We start from the raw sequence: 19,244 nt of genomic DNA on the forward strand, positions 1-19,244 counted from the left end.
ATCTATTTTGGACCGGTATGAAGAGAAGCAGCCAACCACCTGTAATTCAAACAACAGCTAAAGAACCCATCCTGGATTGGTACTTATAGCCACAAAAAGAGAGTCCTAGGTTGTCAGGTGTATCTCTTAGCTATGCTTTTGTTGTTTAATTTTGGCTTCCATTGGAAAATCAGCAGCTTTGCCCATGTGCAGTGCTTTCATGGTTGCATCCATTTTTAATATCTATGTGTCTAGAAGTTAACAATTTTTTCTGTGGTTTGGACTGCTAATTTCAAATTCTTTACAAAAGCATTTAAGATGCTCTTCTCTTTTAATTCAGTTTTGTTCTTGTTAATGAAAGTTGTTTTTTTTAAGAATCATTTGGAAGAGGTTTTGATTTTTTTTTTAATTCCCACTACCACCCACCACCACCTCACCACCCCTCTGCTTTCATGATGATGTAGTGTATGGTTCTTCTATTACTATCCCTTTATGCACGTTCTTTCCATGGAAGGAAGGAATGTTCTGTTGTTTGCTATTGTTTCAAATGGTGTGTATTTTTTTTTTTTCCCCTAAAGCTGTCATAATTGTACCCATTTCTTACTCTTATTCTTAGGACCAAAGCTGAAGTTTGAATTTTAAATACATTCTTTCAGCTGAGTTAGTCCAGGCTGTCACTTCAACAACCCTCTGCAGCTATGGAAGGAAATGAGGTGAATTCAATCCCGCAGATTTGATTGCAAACACAAAAAATAAGCTGCAGGATAATTCTGCCAACTAAGGACAAATAGTGCATTTTTGTTAACAGCTGCTGCTACTTGATTTGAGTAAAAGATCACCCACTGTGTACGAGGAATTCGTGAACTGCTTCCTTTTATGAAAAGAGTTATTAGGTAGCAGAACTGAAAAAATGATTGAATATGGTAATATGATTTAATTTATACAATATACATAAACCAATATGCATTGGGTTTGAGTTACTCTTTAAACTCTAAAATGTAAGGATTTAACATAACATATTCATTATTGCCACGTACATTTCCTACTATATTTAGCATTTCTAGAAGATTAAAATAACAGAATACAGGAATGGCCAGAGTGTGCTTCAGTGATGCTATAATTAAAAAGTGCTAAAAGAGGTCTGGGGCTGGACAGCTTTTATAAGTGCAAAGATGTTGCTGCTCTCAACCCAAGTGAAAGATCCACCAAAATGGAATTTGAGACTGCAGAAGATTATTTCATAAACGAAGCAAGTGCAGGTACATAAAGCATTGAGCTTCAGCAGTGAACAAGTATATATTGCTGGAACACTACCATCTTAGTTAGTTAATGTTGGAATATGCTTTGTATAGCACATGAATTTTAATACAGATAAAGCTGCCAACATGTAAATCCTGGATTGCTATTAATATATAGTGTAAGAGAGCTGTACAGTAACTAACCTTTAAGCATTACTTAAAAGCAATATATATATATACACACACACATATGTATGCTTAAGGAAAAAATCCTAGGTGTTTTAGACATTTATATATCAGATGTAAATCAGAAGCAAGGCAAGGAGATTCATTCTTTTTCATTTGCCTTTACCCTCTTGAGAGTTGTAAGGTAGCTTAGATAAAATTTACTCTTCTATAAAAACACTCAGAATGTGATTCTGAGAAGATGTTTTTAACCTTAGTGTTTGTTTATATTCAGTTAGTGACATCAGAAGTCACTAGAAATGCTGCTGTGCTCAATTAAGTAGATTATAGATTTTCTCAAAGGTTTTCTTGATTCCAAGCTTGGAAGGCATTAAAGTTTGCGCATATAACATGCCTTTCACTAAAGACACAAGGAAGCATCTATTTTAGCATGTGGCAGTGAAAATACAGGTATCTTTTTGCTGTTAATTTCTTAATCACTTTTTATATTGGCAATACAAACTTTATAGCAAAGTTGTCTTCTCCCAAGCAGTAAATTACTAAAAAGTCTCCACTTTGAGAATTATTTAATTGAATTTGATAAATCTTTTGATTTTAATTTATCTTATGTCTGAGAGTTGCATTACCTGAGACTTTCTCGGCAGGAGCTACATGTTCATGGCACAGTGCTGTGCATATTGGCAGCAACATCCACAGAATCCACAAATAATAATTGTAACTAAAGCCTAGTCACAAAAATCACATGCAATCCAATCTTACCTGCATTAAATTCTTTGTTACAGCATATTTCCTGGTACTTATATTGTGCAATATCAAATTGCCTTATCTTGTATGTTAATTAATTGCTTTGGCTTGCATATGAATTTTAACAAAACTTCTGAAAGGTATTTTTTCATCTGCTATAGTCACCACCCCCATACTGTGCAGAGATTATTGAGTGAAAACTCAAAGTGGATGATTGCAATAGCAGAGCTCCAATTATTTTGATAGACACAGACAATCAAATTGTGATTTATAGAAGTAAAATGTGTAATGGAAACAAGGAAGTGATCCATGGAATTTTATCTGTGGAGAATCTATCATTTAGTTTAAAAAACAGCTTTCTTACTTTCTCCTTAATATTTTCAGAAATCTGTTCCATGTATTACTGGGTTTGAAAATGACACTATTGCTGTTAATGTCTATTGAAAGGTTGGAGCATTAAAGCAATCATTAATAATCCAAATTGTTGTGAAAATTAATTTGTCCTGAATTCAACACTTAAGTTATGCTTTAGATTTGTGCTACAAAGAGTTGAATAACTTAATCAGAGGTCTAAAGAAAGGCATGACACTGAAATAGTTTTATTTCTACCTAATGGTTAATGAGGGTTTTTTCAGTTGACTTCAGAAAACAGTTTGCTTTGTAGCCCATCTCGTGACATAATGTAGTATAAAAATTGTCTAAGTAACAATGCTGTGTGTCCTGTGAATTACACAATTATCTTATTTATCTTCTGTTCTATAAGATGACTGTAAGACACTTTTCAGCTAACTTTAGGACACAGATCAGTATGTATATTATATGACATGAGGCAGTAAAAGCTATGGGGAAACAGTATGTATACATACAAAATAAGGCATCATTCAGTTGCAAAGCACTGTTGTAACTATCCATAATACGGTGTATTACTTGACAGTTTTATGTATTTGACACTAGAAGGAAGGCAGACCTAAAAGAACACCTAGTCAGTGTGTTTATTGTTGTGAATTGGTTTTCTAGTCTGGAGACACTAATTTTTTGTCTAGTAAAGTTAGACTCCTACAACTCACTTCTGACAAATTACGCAGCCTAGAAACTGTTGATACTTGGGGAAGATTTGCTTTTTCCTAACACATCTGAGTACTGAAATGTTTTTGCAATTTGTTACTCAACAATCTGAGTTCTGTATTGTACAGCTCCATTTGTACTAAAACCTTTTTGTTAGGTATCTGCCAACTGAATTCTGCCTTTCTTTCTCATATCTTAGCTGTGCATGATCACTTTTCATATATTTATTTCATGACACTTGTGCATTTGAGCTCTGTGCTTTACTAATGTTTTTGTGAATGTTTCACTTGGAAATTCCTTATCATAGAAGTTTCAAAACTATATAAATGACTGAATCTTTTTTAATAATGCCCTCAGAGTAATTCTCCTGGGTAGCAGCAAGTATGTTTTCCTCCTGAATTTAAACACTTACCATTGCATCATGAATGAAAACCTGAATGCATAGCATATATTTCTTCATGATCAAGTTAGCAAGACCATGAAGATAGGTTTTCTGCAAGAAACATTTCCCCACATTGTATTTAATATGTGACAGCAAATATGATTTCAGAATAGTTTTCAGTTAAAATGTGCATGCAGTAATACAAGGTGATATTGCACTTAATACTTTGAGGAAAGCATGAGAAAACAATTGAGAAATAGTTTGAGAAGCTATTTTGTGTAGGGATTGCACCACAGGTTTGATGAGGATTCAAGTTTTTTAATAGCCCCGTTATACTGAGTTTAGTAATATAGAAATACTGAATTTAATTGACTATATATAAAAAAATAATGACTTGTACATGTCACACTTATTCCTGCATCATGTTTCAGGATGAAGGACCCCAAAGTTCTTCATAGTGCACTGACTGATTCTCTCTGGGGTAAGAAAGACTACAGCAAGTAGAGAGGGCTGTTAAGCAAGTGGTGTGTTTGAAATAGAAATTATGAGAAATGAAAATGCACCTTACAAAGAACTTTGAACACAACAGCTCTTTGGTCAAGTAAGCTTTGTGGTAAAGATTTTTTTAGTCTATTATGGTCAATTTTTGCCACATACCCCCCACCCCCCTAAAGAAAAATTCAGTGTCAGGGTTTATACAGCTTGGAACTGTTAAGAATTGAATTAATCCACTAGAATTTACAGTTCTGGGGTTATCAACATATGAAGATTGCTGATCGTTGCACTGAACTTCTTCCCTCCTACACTGAAGCTGCAAATGATGGAGGTGCCTTTACACATCTTAAATTTACTTGATCCAAACTAGAAGCAGGAAAATGCTGTGATTTGAGCCAGCAGGGAACTTACTTGGGATTTAAATACAAATGTAGGAAAAGAATAAATCTGATGAGTGACTAATATGAGAAAGTCTTTCCATGTGTTTATATTGAACAAATATATCAAAGTGCTGCCTAAAGAAGACTGATTTAAACAGCAGCAGTGGGTAGGTGGCTTAAGCTTGTTAAGTCTGAGACATTTCAATTTAAAACTACCACTGTTACTTGAGGAGACTAATTACAACACATAGCTTAGTGGTCAAAACCATAGATCTGCAATGTTCTGAAGCGTCAGATATTTATGCATTTAAGAATAATATTTCTTTTAAGTGATCTTGAAAAATTTATGAAAACCTGTGTTAGCCATCGTGGTGGATTTAAAGATGTAAAATCCATTCATCGAGTATAATTAATAATGAAAGTTTTTTTCAAGCAAGTCCTTGTTCTTCAAAATTAAATTATAGGTGTGTTTTTAACTTCTTATAGGCCTTACAGTCCTCACCAGAAGGTGGAAGTAGTTCAGACTGAAAGGTAGAAAGACGACCTTTGGCTGGTGCTGCAGATCACCGCCAGTGAGGACCACGAGTAGAGATCCTGAGTTCCAGTTAAACCTTGGAGTCTATTTCCTGTCCATGAAATGTCTTTGAAGAGCCTTCTAGTAGGAGACCTAGCATGTCATTGTCTCGAACCTGCTCGTTACTGGCGTTAGGGTTTGGTCCCAGAGTTTTTTCAGCTCCCAAGCCTGTACACAACATTGTCTAGAGCTTTCTCTTAATGCTGTGATGCCAGAGCCCTTGAACTGCTGTTGGGTTCCAGCATGGGCCACCCAGCCTGTGGGTGGGAGGCTGTTGTCCTTACACCTGGGGCAAAGGCACATACCAGACCTAATGATTCTTGATTCCTGTCTGATTAAACCAGTGAATTTACCCAGTTTGGATCTTTATATATTGTGGACAATACAGTGTTAAGATTTCATTTCTGTGAAGTGAGACCTTATTTACATGAGTTCAGTTAAAAGCTGTCTTTGTGACTCCTCTTTTGGATATCAAGTATTGTATTGTTCCAAGCTAATTATGTTAATTAGTCCTGTTCTTCTCTGTATCCCCTAAATGAATATTACTTGAGTTATTAAAAGAAAGCAGTCATCTTAGGGCAGGATGTAGCTATATTATGTTAATATTGTTTACTGCTTTGCATTATTACTTGAAGTATCACAGATAAAAATGATTGGGGGAAAAATACAAGTTTAAATAGGCTGGGGACAGTGGGAGAAGATGCAACGTTAAAAAATGAAGGTATAACAATAGTAGATTGGCTAAGCTGGGAAAGAAAGGAGAAGATTTATTACAAAGAAAAAGAAGGTACAGTAAAATTACGCTGATTAATAGACATGAATTGATTTTGTGTCTGATCCCATCTAATCCTTTTTAGAAAAAAAAATTGTAAGGTGCTTCTACATAGTAAATGCATACACTAAATGGAAATGTGTTTATTTAAAATATGTTTAGGGGATTGAGAGTTTGCCCACTGCGCCTTTCCCTCGGTCCTTGCAGGAGAGATTTGAATAGTATGTATGTGAGTGCATGTGTGTAGTCAGTGCTATCTAGTTAATTGAGAGGAAGATCTCCAGGAGCTCCTGTTCCAGTCCAGTGAGTTACTGAGCAGCCTGGGGCAATGTGCTCAGCTTCTGCGAGGTTTTCCTGGTGCTCAGCTGCCAGCAGCATCTTGGGGAGTAAAAATACGGGGCTGGCTTAATGTGCTCCTGTGGGATTTCAGTGCATAAAATGTATAGGTATATGGTATTAGTGCGTAGCTGTGCAGCTAAAGAAATGACAAGGGATGTGGTCATCAGTTTGCTGCTGGATTAATTTGGTGAGGGAGTACACGTCTGCTTCCCAGGACAAAGAGCCTTCTTTCACTGCCTGGTAGATTCAGCCATGCCTTTCATTTGCACATCAGTGATAACTTGCAAAATTAGCAAAGAGTAATTCCTTAATAAATCATTGCGATTCATATTCTTACTTTGTGATAAAAGAAGTCTTGATCAATCTTTCATGTGATTAGCTTCCATGCCAGGTTAGGAAATGTGAAGACAAGCTGTCAAGAGGTACCAGTTCAGCAGATGAGTTGCTGTGCCTGGTGTGAGTCTGCAGGGATGCAGAACTGTCAGATCGGTGTCTTGCACATTGCTGACAGCACTGGCAGAAAAAAAAATGTTTCTTGTGCGTGCAGCCAGCTGCTGGTGTGATCTTGTAGGGCCACAAAGAGCAAGGCTGCTGCAGGCTTGTCTTGCTGTGTGAACACCATGGTGCTTCTGGTGGAGGTAGGGAGCACCTGCAACTGTCACTAAAGAACTGAAAATTTTAAGTGACCTTTGAAAGGCTTAGCAATCTTTGTACTTAAATCTAAAACAAACATCACCACCACCACCACCCAGCAGATTATTAATTTTTTCTTCCCCTTTGCCTATTTTTTCATTTCTGTTCAAATAAGCTTAATTTCTAGGTGATATTTGGCTTAGAAAGGGCCTACTTTCGGTTTGTTAATTTAGTATTGTACACATTACTGTAATTTTATAACATTTACAACCTCAGGTAGCACTGAATATAGGCAATTTCTACTGAATTAGATTTTAATCAGATTTTTTTTTTATTTTGATGCTCATCAAGAAAACTTCCAGATACTTGGAAAGTGCTTTTAAATGAAGAGATTATGCTTTTTGCAATGCTGTTCAAAGGGAACGCTCTTCAGGATTTAAAATTAATTTCTAGGCTGTGTACTGGAAACTTTGGCTTGTGTATGTGGTCTCCAAAAAGGTGTTGCTTAGAGCAAGCTTTTTCATTATATGAAGTACTTCAAATGTATTTCTTTATTCAAATATAACTTCTGAATCTGAAACTGCATCTTTTAAATGAAGTGAGATCAAAGATAATTCAAGCATTTTCAGTTGGACTGTTCTTGCATTGACTGCAGCAACAACTACTTTTGTAGCCTTCCTCAGTGGATTTCTTGCCCTTGCAGATTTGGTACAGGTTTAAAATACTGGGTTTTAATATTCTATTATAGAAAGCTATAATGATGTGGGTAGGAATTTTTCCATAATATCAAAACTTGGTAGAAACTTTTTTTTTTAAAAAAAAAAGGATTCTACATGATGCCTGTTTTTTAGTCCTAGTCCCTTTTAAGGAGGGTTTTGTTGGGTGTGTTATTTATCTGATCTGTAGAACAGAAAAATGGAGCCTTGCTACTTACAGATGAGCTGCTACATTTTCAGAAGCTGCAGACGATGCAGGCAAACAGGTTCATTTGGCATCAGAGTGGTCCAGTTATTTTTGATAAGAAAAGCAGAAGTTCTTTAACTAAGAAAAACTAAAATAATATAAAGACTGAAAATGTATCTGTTCAAAGGCTTCTTTTCAAGCTTTCCATTCATAACCTACCTTTTTAGAGTTAGGCTAAGAAGTTAAAGGACTGTGTTTTTTAAAACAATTAGATCCCTAGTAATAAAACTGATTTTTGCTAATAGTCTGGGTTTTTCTTTTTTCCCCCTGCCACTTCCTCCCTGTTAGTCAGAGTGAGTTTTACAGAGTTTTGTAGACTTCTCCTAAGTCAAGCAAAGCCTCAGTGCCTTTCACAGGGCACAGTAGTAAAGAAGGAAAACCTTTGATAGGGGTGTTTCAGCTAAGAGTAGTATGGTCTGATAAACAAAACGAAAATTCCCTTAGCTTTCAGTTCAGTAGTACAGCACAGGGTGGTTTTACAGAAGAAAAAAACTAAAAATGTTAAGTCATTGTCTTTTGAAGCTATGCAACTATGATTTTGAAGGTTTAAGACTGAAATAGTCCTAATTCTGTACTTAATATATTGTTTTACTGTGGTTAAAAAATAAATTCCAAGGGTTCCTGTGTGTCATTGTCTGTCTTCTTTAAAGTTCAAAATCCTTGTTTACTTGTTACTACATGTTGCTACTCTAAATGATTACTTGTAAGAACCTGTACCGAAATTGTTTTTGTGCCAAGATTAACCAAGGCTAATATGTGGACTATCTCTTTGTTTTCAGTCCAGAGGAGCTTCCTGTCCACGATGCAGCAATAGAAAAGGTAAGTCCATTGCCTTCCAGTTTTTTTGACTAGGAAGTAAACATTTACAGGCTTACAACTTTTTATATATAAATCACTGTGAAATGAAATGAAGCATTTTAGTGATTTGCATTCCCAAAGCAGTATGTTAACTTGCCTACAGATCCCTTGGGGCCCACATGATCTTACATCTACTAGTTGCAGCAAGACCTCTTTTTTCCTCAGCAATTATATGAGTTAGTAAAGGCAACAAGAGCTGCTTAAGAGATCAAATTGGTCTCTGCCCTGGAAGAGCAAGAGCTGTTGTCTCTGTGTCACAAGCTGTCATTAGCTGTGCTGGATGGATGGATGGATTGTCTAAGTGAGGTGGTGGCTTGATGCTGAGGTGTATGCAGCCATCCCCTGAGGAGTGTAGCTTGCTTTTCTAGTTTGGTAAATGGTGACAAATATTCTGGCTGCCACTGAAACATGACAGCCTCCCTTGTAATGCTGAGACGAGCCAGGTGTGTTCTGGACATGCAAGACCTGTCAGAAGCTGGTGCAGGCTCTAGTTCAAAATTCCTTCTGCTGCTGGAGGGTACTGGAGGAGAAGCTGGGGACCTGATACTTGGGAACATGGAAAGCTTTCATTAAAATAAATGGAGCTTAATTTCTGCTTGTCTGGACCTTATTACTCTTGGTATTTCCCCTTGGTCTGTCAGGCCCATTGTTATCTACAAGACCAGATCACATCCTTTTTGTTTGTCCATATGGATCTTCTGTATCATCACAAAGCTCAAGGTAAAATATTTTAAGCTGTAAATTTAAGGTAGCCCTCTTGGCTGCACAAATCGGTAGGTGCATGGAAGAAGGATGGGATGACTTGTTCCAAGGCAGCACATCTCCCCGAGGTGTTCTGTGGTTCTCAAACTGAATTATTTTGAGCTTCAGTATAGGGCTGGTAAGAAATGCTTCTCATGAAAGAAGGGAACTTGTTTTGAATTGGTTCATGTGTGTTTCTGTGTTTGCAGCCTGAGATAGTTGTCTTTTCCTGCCCATGTTTCATTACATTTAATAACATAATGAGTGCATATATAATTTTGTTTCCTTCAGAAGGACACAGCAGGGTGGTGAGCCTATGAACATAAGTATTAGACAGCTTGTAGTTATTATAGTATGTTTTGCAGCTCCGATTCACTATGGCTTTGTAGTTAGCCTTAAATTATTGGAGGGAAATAGTGTCTCAGTCCTCTGTCCCATATTGTATTCATGCTGTCTCAGACAAAGTGTCAGCATAGAAACTGAGTCAATGTTAAATTGCAAGTCTCGTGTCTTTTTATAATCATACAGTAATGGTCCTGTAGTGGACTCCTGGTTATACTCCTGATGATATCCTGACCTCTGCTGGTTTGAGGAATATCTTGTATTCTATCATTGGTGTTTGAATCTTTACAATTTTCAAGATACCATTCATGGGATAATTAATGTACCACGTTAATGTAGGCTAACACTAAAGTCACTTGCTTGGCCGAACTGTTTATGCTTTCCTTTTGCCTTACTTATGAATTTTAAAAAATACTACGAAGTCACGTTATCATTATGTTTGCAACTTATTTAAAGGGTTGTGTATCCTTGAGACTTTTGAATATCTATTCCTCATGTACATTCTAGTGTGAAGCTTAAGCTGGGTTTTCTGTGTATGTATTCATGTGCATGATATTTTTAGAATAGTCTTTATTACTGTGAATGCAGAGTAATTTTGATGTTTCATTTCCTCGCTGTGTGTTTGGTGACTTAAGCGCACCAAATCATTGTCCTACATCATTAACTACTTAACCTTCAGGTGAATCATCCAGCACATCTGAAATAAAACTAGGGGAGGAAAGATCATCTAGAGGAGAAAATTAGAGAACTGACCTTAGGAAATCTGGACTCTGTGTCTGACACTTTTTGAAGTGCTATGAAATGTTTTGTAAGTAATTTTTAGTTTGTTAGGTTTTGTCTTTGGTTTACTTGATTATAAATTCTCCAGTGAACAGTTCAGTGAGTTCTGGTTTTGTCTGAGGCTTCTGCTAAAGCACCCTTTCAAGCCTTAGCTCTAGCACACTTGCTCTCCAGGAAGGTAGAATGCTCCACAAAAGATGGATGCTTGCCAACTTCGTGCTTTTTTTGCTTTCTGTAGTGTATTATTTACTGACACAAGAGTAAGAAACCTCCTTTGCTTCAGTTAGGGATTCTGTTATTCCCAACGGCAAAAATGCTTCAAAGTGTAAAATGCACTTAGAAGACAGATAAATGGATATCTTTTAAATTATTTTTTTTAGTGACAACTACAAGGAATTTGCCTAAAAGAGCAGCAGCAGCATCCCTCTGCTCTGCAATGAGCTGTGTCAGATCTATCCATGTTTTCAGTGTTACACCTGTTAGTCATGAAAGCGAACATAATTCAGGCTGGAAAAAAAATAGCTAAAAGTTTTCAACAGCTAAACACAGAAATAATTGCTATATTGACTATAGTAGCATCACTTGAGAACTGGGATAAATTGACACCGAAGACATAAAAGTGTGAACAAACATATGATTGAAGTAAGCTTCTGGCTCAAAAGACCAAAAATCTTGAAAGTAGATCAAACATCCAAACAAAAAGACTGTGGGAGCAGATAGGGTTTTATTTTTCTTACCAATTATCTGAAAAACCTGTTGAGGGCAGAGACCTTTCCTGACTCGATAGCAATGTTATCCCTGCTATCTAAACTATGCCTAGAGAACATCTGCTTTAAGAGATGTTAAAAATGCTTCTTTCTTAAAGGGGTTGTAAGTGTGGAAGAGAATCAGAAACAGTGTTGTAAAACCTATGAAAAATCTGGGAAGCAGTAGCTTTTCTAGTTACCCTGTAACCTGACTCTCAAGAAAAGTGTTTTAGTTTTTTTAAAAATAATTAAAAAAAAAAAAAAAAAGAGTTGAGATATTACCACACGCAGCATGGAACCTGAACAAGAATGTGGGCAGTTGATTGAAACATGAGTAGTTAGGTAAACTTATGGCTGAAAAGTAGAGGACCTTCTTTCTCCATAATTCTCTTACACTTATATTTATGTCAATCAGATGCAAGTAAAAATAACTTAACCAAACCCAACTTATTTCTAGGACGTTTCATGGACTGAGTCATGGTTGGGATGGACCTAAACAGTCATCAAGTCATAATTCTGCAAGTGCAAGGCTTTGGGCTCCTGGATTAAAGAGGTCCTTGGCCCATTGTGTTGCGCTGATAGCCAAGAAAGAATGCACAAATTCTGATGAGTAAAATCTAGAAATAAAATCAGAGTTCAGTTGAAACAATAAGTAATAATTTTCTTTTATATTTTTCCCCGGCATTTCACGTGCAAGTTGACTTAATGAATACTTAATGAAAGTGTTAATAAGTTTTCAGTATCCTGCAGAGCTCTGAAATTAAACTTTTACATTGCTACCAGATTGCACTGCTAACCATAAGAAGTCTTTATTAAGCCCTGGATGTGAAGGTGGAGGTAGAGGGACTCTCCTTTACAAAAAACTGAATTATTTTTTATATACATCTTTCAAGAGAAAGCGATAGCCGCACACATACTTTTTTCTACTTTAGCTTTTCCAGCATGGATCCACAACTCCAAAGCATTATGAAAGAGCTGAAATAGTGTCATTAATATATTTTTTTAAAAAAATACAGTTAATAGTTACCTTTGTAGTATAATCAGAGACATCTCACCTACTTTACAGCATGTAACAATACATACTAAAATTCTTCTTATCATTGGACACAACAAAACACAGATTTCTTTTGGCTGTGCCTTGAAATTCCAGGGACTAAAATAGCTAATTCCAAGCGCTTGGGTTTTTTCCCAAATTCAGGAGGTTTATGACAACTGTAGAAATATTTTCATAGGTAGAATGGCAATTTTGAAGGTAGTAGGGTTATCCTGTGCTTTTATATAGCCATATGTAATAGAAATAATGTGTGGAATTCACATAATTATTGTTACATGTTATACTATAATGAACTATTTATTATGAGACAATGGGGTTTGTTTTGTTTTGAATTCTCATTTTATCATCTTGTTACTAAAATATTCTTGTCAGTAATATAATTTAAGCAAGGAGGTCTTACCTTCAGAAGAAATCCTTGACGTAAAGATATAGGGCCATTTAGGTAAAAATGTACCAAGCCAAGGATGAGAATTATAGCAAGGCTTTATAGCTTTTAATGTCCAGTATGAGAGTTTATTCCCACTTCTGCTACTGTATTGTCACTCTTGTGTGCGCTTGTTTTTGTTCATGTACTTCATGCCTTTTTAACTGTGTGCCTTTGAAGAAGGGATAGTTTGTGTGATCACTGGAAAACAGTAGCTAATTATGTTCAGGGCAACTCTGGGTAGAGAAGATAATTTCAAAGTCAACTAACTTCTAAGAAGCATGCAGCAGAAATTATTTGCCTGAAAATCAGAGTTTAAAAACAAATCGAAGATTTTTGTACTTGCCGAAAGTATGTAGAGAAGAAACTTATAAATCTTGTACTTAAACTCCTCTTACAAAATACAATTCTTTACATAGTGCTGAAAAAGACTTTCTGTTCGGTTTTTGGTTGGCTGGTTTTTTTGGATGCTTTAAGTGAACTGATGTTACTCTTTGTTGCTGCTCTTAGATGACCAGATAAAAAGTTGATGATGTTGTGTTAAACTTTTTCTGGGTAATTTTAGAAAAAGAAATAATTTTAAATTTATTCATTCTGAAAATATTTAAAAATTCTAATTTCTTTTCAGCAAAAGCACCTTGAAATTGAAAGAACTACAAAATGGCTTAAGATGCTGAAAAGCTGGGAAAAATACAAGAATAGTGAAAAGGTAAATAAAGTTACACATGCTTTTTTCACTAGCTATTGCTTCTGAATAAATGTATAACCTTACATTAGATTGTCTCTGAGATCTGAAAAAAACCCACCAAACCATAAGGAAAAGGCTTTGTATTCTTCAAAAATACAGTACTATGTAATAAACCAACAAATGCAGTGGTCAAATGCAAGGAATTTCTAAGGGCAGTAGTGTGTAGGCTCTCTAACATTCCATAGTAATAATTGTCCTGTACTGCTTTGTGCTTGCACTGTGGGGTTGGAACTAGGATCACACAGCATGCTGTGTTCACGTCTGCAGGATAATCTGTGGACAGGATAAAGCGTCAGACCTGCTTGTCTTGTCTTGAAGAGATCTAGAAGTTGTGTTTGATTTAGGCTTTGAGAATGCAAAGGAGGGGAAAAAAGAAAACTCTTTATAGAGGGCACACCTTTAAAATGGGTATAGCTGAATTCTTCAGGAATCATAAATCGTCTTTCTGGGGTTGTGAATTTTAACTTTTAATTCCTTTTGTATGCTGGATATTGTACTAATTAATATTGTATTTGAAGTTATTCTTTTGGGTTACTGGTGGTGTCTTATTAAGTTCTATGAGGTTTTTTATTATTAATCTTCTCTTTGATGGTTTCCAACCATTCCACCCCCACCCCACCCCTTTTTTTTTCTGCAGCCCAAGTTTACTGACAGGTCTAGGATAGCTTACAGTGGTGGAATAGTGAAAACTGCCTTGAATAACTCTCCAAGGAAACTGGTTAGTCATAACATAGGGCATATAGTTTGATGTTTAAATTATCACACTTTTTTGTGTGTTACACTACCTTACAATATACCTGGTTGCTTTGTTAAAAGGAGAGTTGCACTAAGGGAGAAGGTAAAAACTATAGGAAGCCATTCAGTGCCCTTCCCCCTTGGGACAAGTCTGGTTTTTTTTCTCTGAATAATACGCAATGCAGCATTCAGTCTTCATGAGAAGGTAATTTTTGATGGTATGACTGGGATCTACTTTTGAATAGAATACTTTTATATCTTGATGGGATGTTTTTATTTTGGAGTCAATACAGAAGAGCTGAAGTCTGCCGGCAGCTACCTAACAGTGACCAGCAGTGCTACATTTCCTGACTTCAAAGAGGGGGGCGGGGGGGAAGGTAAAATTAGTTTCTGTGTGAAGCTGCAGGTGAATTTGGAGGAAGTGAATTGCCCATTAATAATCTTTAAATTGTTTTGAGATTTCTAGTTACAGAATTATTTTTATCCTAAGTGCTTTTACTTGCCTTGCAAAGCTAAGTCGGGACTTTCATGTGAATAGTTTACTTGCTGGAATTGTAGTCTTGGCCATTTTAAAATTATGAAAGTATTTCAGCTGGCAAGAAACATGCTGGAGACGCTATATTCCCAGCACTGTGTTCTGGGGAGGTTTTCATAACTGTTCTTGTGGCCATTTGGTGAATAATGTACAGAATATAACATTCCCAAATTCAAATTCCCTCTCTCCTCAATAGGGCTTAAAACTTGCCTTTTAAGTCAGGGATTCTGTTGGCGTTATCTGATGCTGCTGTATTTTGTTGACGACTGGAAGACAACTCTTACACGTCCCAGGTGACTGCCTGGATGACTGGCCTGCAACATTAGCCAACTCCCTTACTGGCCTAGCAAATTGTTCTGTACAAAGTGGAAAACTTTATAAAGAGAGAGAATGATGAGCGGGGAACTGAAACACTACAATTAAAGCAGAGGCAGAAATTTACACATCATGCCCTGACCCCATGTCTGCTTACTGCCTTTGGTTTTGAGAATAGTAGCTATGTCTCGCACTTTGCTGTTCTTGAAAACACCACAGCCAGTGGTTGATGTTTTTTGGGGTATAACTAAAAGCTAACAAATTAATTTTCTTAAAATATGAAGTGCATGCATGAAAAAGTAATATTTTTTTCCCCAAGTTTTCCTTACAATCCTATTTTCTGTCCTGTCATCTTCTCTGGAAGGAGAAGCTAGAGGTCATAACGCTTGTGGCTTTGTTTCTTTGCTGTGGCGAATGGGTGATTTGAAGCTCAAGTCCAAGTCAAAGGGATGATCAAAACCCCTGTGTAACAGCTACTTCATTTGCAAAGAGAATGTTAAATACGACCTTTCAGGTAATACAATAGCTACGTGTTGTCTAAGCAGCAGCAATCTTCCTCTTCAACCATTGGTGATGTCGGTCCATGATACAGCAACCTAACTAATAACTCTCTATTCACCAGGCATGCAGAAAGTATAGCAGATCAGCTGAGCAGAGTTTCAGTTCATGTAACAAATTATAGGCTGAACTATGAGTAGTGGCAGTAATAATTCAATATATTCATAAAGGGGATGAACTTTGCTTGAGGCTAGGAAAAATTGTCACTGATTTTAAGACTCTGATGGAGCACATAAGGCTTTAAAAACAAGGGTGTTTTCCTTATTCTTTCCTGCATCTTATGTGGTAAGTGAACCAGAACATACAGAATAAAGAATCAGCTGCTGCCTCCTCCCAGGCACGCAGTGGAAAGTCAGACATTGTTTGTCACTGCTTTTCATGGAAAGCCTGATGATGATTTCAGGATTGTACAAAACTCACAACTAAAGACAGTTTTTATCTGAAAAGTGTGTTGGAAGAATGCACCAGCTTTCCATGCTTGCCTTCTTGAAGTATAGAAGTAATGCAACAATTCCTGACTCTTGCTTTCTGTCTTCACTTGATTGGATAAAGTGGTTTAACACTAGCGGAACAAATTGCTAAAGAAAATGAACATCCTGTCTTAAAAGACTCACCTTACCTGACCCTCTCGCGGTTCCAGTGCAGTCTGACTGCTCCAGAAATCAGCGTTGTTTAGAAACAGCAGTAAAGGGAACATTGCAGCAACAACAGTAATAAAGTAGGGTTATAGGTGGTAATTGTAGTGATGGCTTGGGTTTGGAAAATGGCATACTTTAGAAGCTTGTGTCCTTAAAGAGAGCAAGGGAGAGCCAGAGGTGGTGATGGTCCCAGCGACAGAGCAAGTATGTACAAAGTGCAGATATTTAGACAGCCTGTTCGTAATGAACCTTCATGATGTACAGCTGAGAGCGTCTTGCCTTGAAGAAATCTGTTCATACTACATACATACTGTATTCATACTGTAAATGAATCCATATATTTGATTACATTATCCAAAATTGTCACATGCTTAATTGCAAGATACAGCTTTCCTTTAATACTCTTGCAGAGCAGCTTATAGGCTGCTGCCTTATTTTTTCCCATCGTAACTTCGCATGGAGAATTAATGAGAAAACATTAACACAGTGATGTGTGTATGTGCATGCAAGAACTTCAATTTATATCTTCCCTTGATCTTTACTGCAGAATATATTGAGAGATGGGAGCTCTGGGCGCTTCACACTGTCTTCCATTAGAACTTTTGTGCTTTAAACCTAATGGAAAGAAAAAGGAGGGAGGGGGGAATGGAAGGCAGCAAGGTGTGACCATGAGGGACTAGGAAGAGGTGGAAGAGTTGTCACATTGAGACCAGAAATGTGCCAGTCTTTACCATATTTGAGTAATGATTTAGAATTAATGAAGGATGACATAGTAAAATGAACCCACGTAGAACTCTATAACCATGTAGTTTCATAGAATGGTTTGGATTGGAAGGGACATTAAAGATCATCTAATTACAACCCGCTGCCACGGGCAGGGTCACCTTCCACCAGCCCAGGTCGCTTCAAGCCCCGTCCAACCTGGCCTTGAGCACTGCCAGGGATGGGGCACCCACAGCTGCTCTGGGCAGCCTCTGCCAGCGCCTTGCCGCCCTCACAGTAAAGAATTTCTTCCTAACATCTAATCTAAATCTATTCTCTTTCAGTTTAAAGCCATTCACCCTTGTCCTGTCACTACTTCCCTTGTACAAAGTCCCTCTCCAGCTTTCTTGCAGGCCCTTTTAGGTACTGCAACATGCTGTAAGGTCTCCCCAGAGCCTTCTCTTCTCTAGGCTGAAGAACCCAAACTCTCCCAGCCTGTCTTCATAGGAGAGGTGCTCTAGCCCTCTGAGCATCTTCATAGCCCTCTTCTGGACTCACTCCAACAGGTCTATGTCCTTTTTTTGTTGGGGGTCCCAGAGCTGGACGCAGCAGTGCAGATGGGATCTCAGGAGAGCAGAGTAGAGCGGGAGAATCGCCTCCCTTGATCTGCTGGTCATGCTTCTTTTGATGCAGCCCAGGATACGGTTGGCTTTCTGGGCTGCAAATGTGCATTGCCAGGTCACGTTGAGCTTCTTGTCATCCTACACCCCCGAGTCCTTCTCAGGGCTGCTCTCAATCTCCACCCAGCCTGTATTGATACTGGGGTTCCTCTGATCCGGGTGCAGGACCTTGCACCTGTCCTTGCTGAACTTCATGAGGTTTGCACATGGGCCTACCCTCAGGCCTGTAAGTGTCCCTCTCGATGGCATCCCTTCCCTCCAGCATGTTGACTGCACCACATGGCTTGGTGTCAGCGGCAGGCTTGCTGAGAGTGCACTCAATCTTGCTATGTCACCAACAAAGATGTTAAACAGTGTCAGTCCTGATACAAACCCCTGAGGAATTCTAGCTGTCACTGATCTGTACTTGGATATTGAGCTCTTTGACCTTGTGACTCTGAGTGCCACCATCCAGCTGATTCCTTATCCACCTGTCCATCTGTCAGATCCATGTCTCTCCAGTTTAGAGACAAGGATGTAGTGTGGGACAGTGTCAAATGCTTTGCACAAGTCCAGATAGATGATGTCAGTTGTTCTTCTCTTATTTACCAATGCTGTAACCCTGTCATAGAAGGCCACCAAATTTGTCAGACACAATTTGCCCTTGGTGAAGCCATATTGGCTGTCACCAGTCACCCCTGTTTCCCTGTGCCTTAGCATAGTTTCCAGGAGGGTCTGCTCCATGATCTTGCTGGGCACAGAGGTGAGACTGGCCTGTAGTTCCCCAGGTTTTCCTTTTTTCCCCCTCTTTAAAAATGGGGGTTATGTTTCCTCTTTTCCAGTCAGTGAGAGCTGACCGCTATGTGTTCTCAAATATCATGGACAGTGGCATAACCACTTCATCTGCCAGTTCCCTCCAGGACTCATGGATGCGTCTCATCAGGACCCAAGGACTTTTGTATCTTCAGGTTCCTTAGATGGTCTCAAACTTGACCTTCTCCTATAGTGGGCAGTTCTTTGTTCTCCCCGTCTCTGCTTTTGCCTTCCATGACTTGGATAGTGTGGATGGAGCCCTTGCCTGTGAAGACTGAGGCAAAAAAGTCACTGAGTACCTCAGCCTTCTTCATATCCCAGGTGGCCAGGTCTCCTGTCTCCTTCCAGAGAGGGCCCGCATTTTCCCTAGTTTTCCTTTTATCACTGACATACCTACGCAAGCTTTTCTTGTTGCCCTTGATGTCCCTGGACAGATTTAATTCTATCAGGGCTTTAGTTTGCCTAACCTGGTCCCTGGCTGCTCTGACAATCTCTCTGTATTCCTCCCAGGCTACCTCTCCTTCCTTCCACCCTCTGCAGGCTTCCTTTCTGTGTTTTGTTTTGTCTGGGAGCTCTTTGTTCATCCATGTAGGCCTCCTGGCACTTTTGCCTGACTTCCTCTTTGTGTACAAAACTCCTTGATTCTTATATGATTATTTAGGCATTTTTCAGTGGAGTAGTCATGATTCTTACAGACATCAGTCTCTGAAGTATGTAACTGCCCTTGTGTCTTTGCATGATTGATATTTGTCAAAACAAAGCTTTCATCTCCCCATCAGTCATTTCGTACGCAGGAAGTGTCATAGAGCAGCAAAGTGTATGTTTCCGTGTGGTCTTTCTCTGGCT

General features: G+C 38.1%; 1 protein-coding gene across 3 annotated transcripts in view; it reads left to right on the plus strand.

Moving 5' to 3' along the window:
- USP6NL (USP6 N-terminal like) overlaps positions 1-19,244 on the plus strand; it is a 130,647-nt gene that overhangs the window by 73,039 nt on the left and 38,364 nt on the right. For all 3 annotated transcript variants that reach the window (XM_055807939.1, XM_055807941.1, XM_027790530.2), the window contains 2 exons: positions 8,530-8,569; positions 13,324-13,404. In XM_055807939.1, coding sequence (XP_055663914.1) covers positions 8,530-8,569; positions 13,324-13,404 — 121 coding nt within the window. The remainder of the gene's footprint in view (positions 1-8,529; positions 8,570-13,323; positions 13,405-19,244) is intronic.

The sequence above is a fragment of the Falco peregrinus genome, chromosome 6, assembly GCF_023634155.1.
Source record: "Falco peregrinus isolate bFalPer1 chromosome 6, bFalPer1.pri, whole genome shotgun sequence".
NCBI lineage: Eukaryota > Metazoa > Chordata > Aves > Falconiformes > Falconidae > Falco > Falco peregrinus.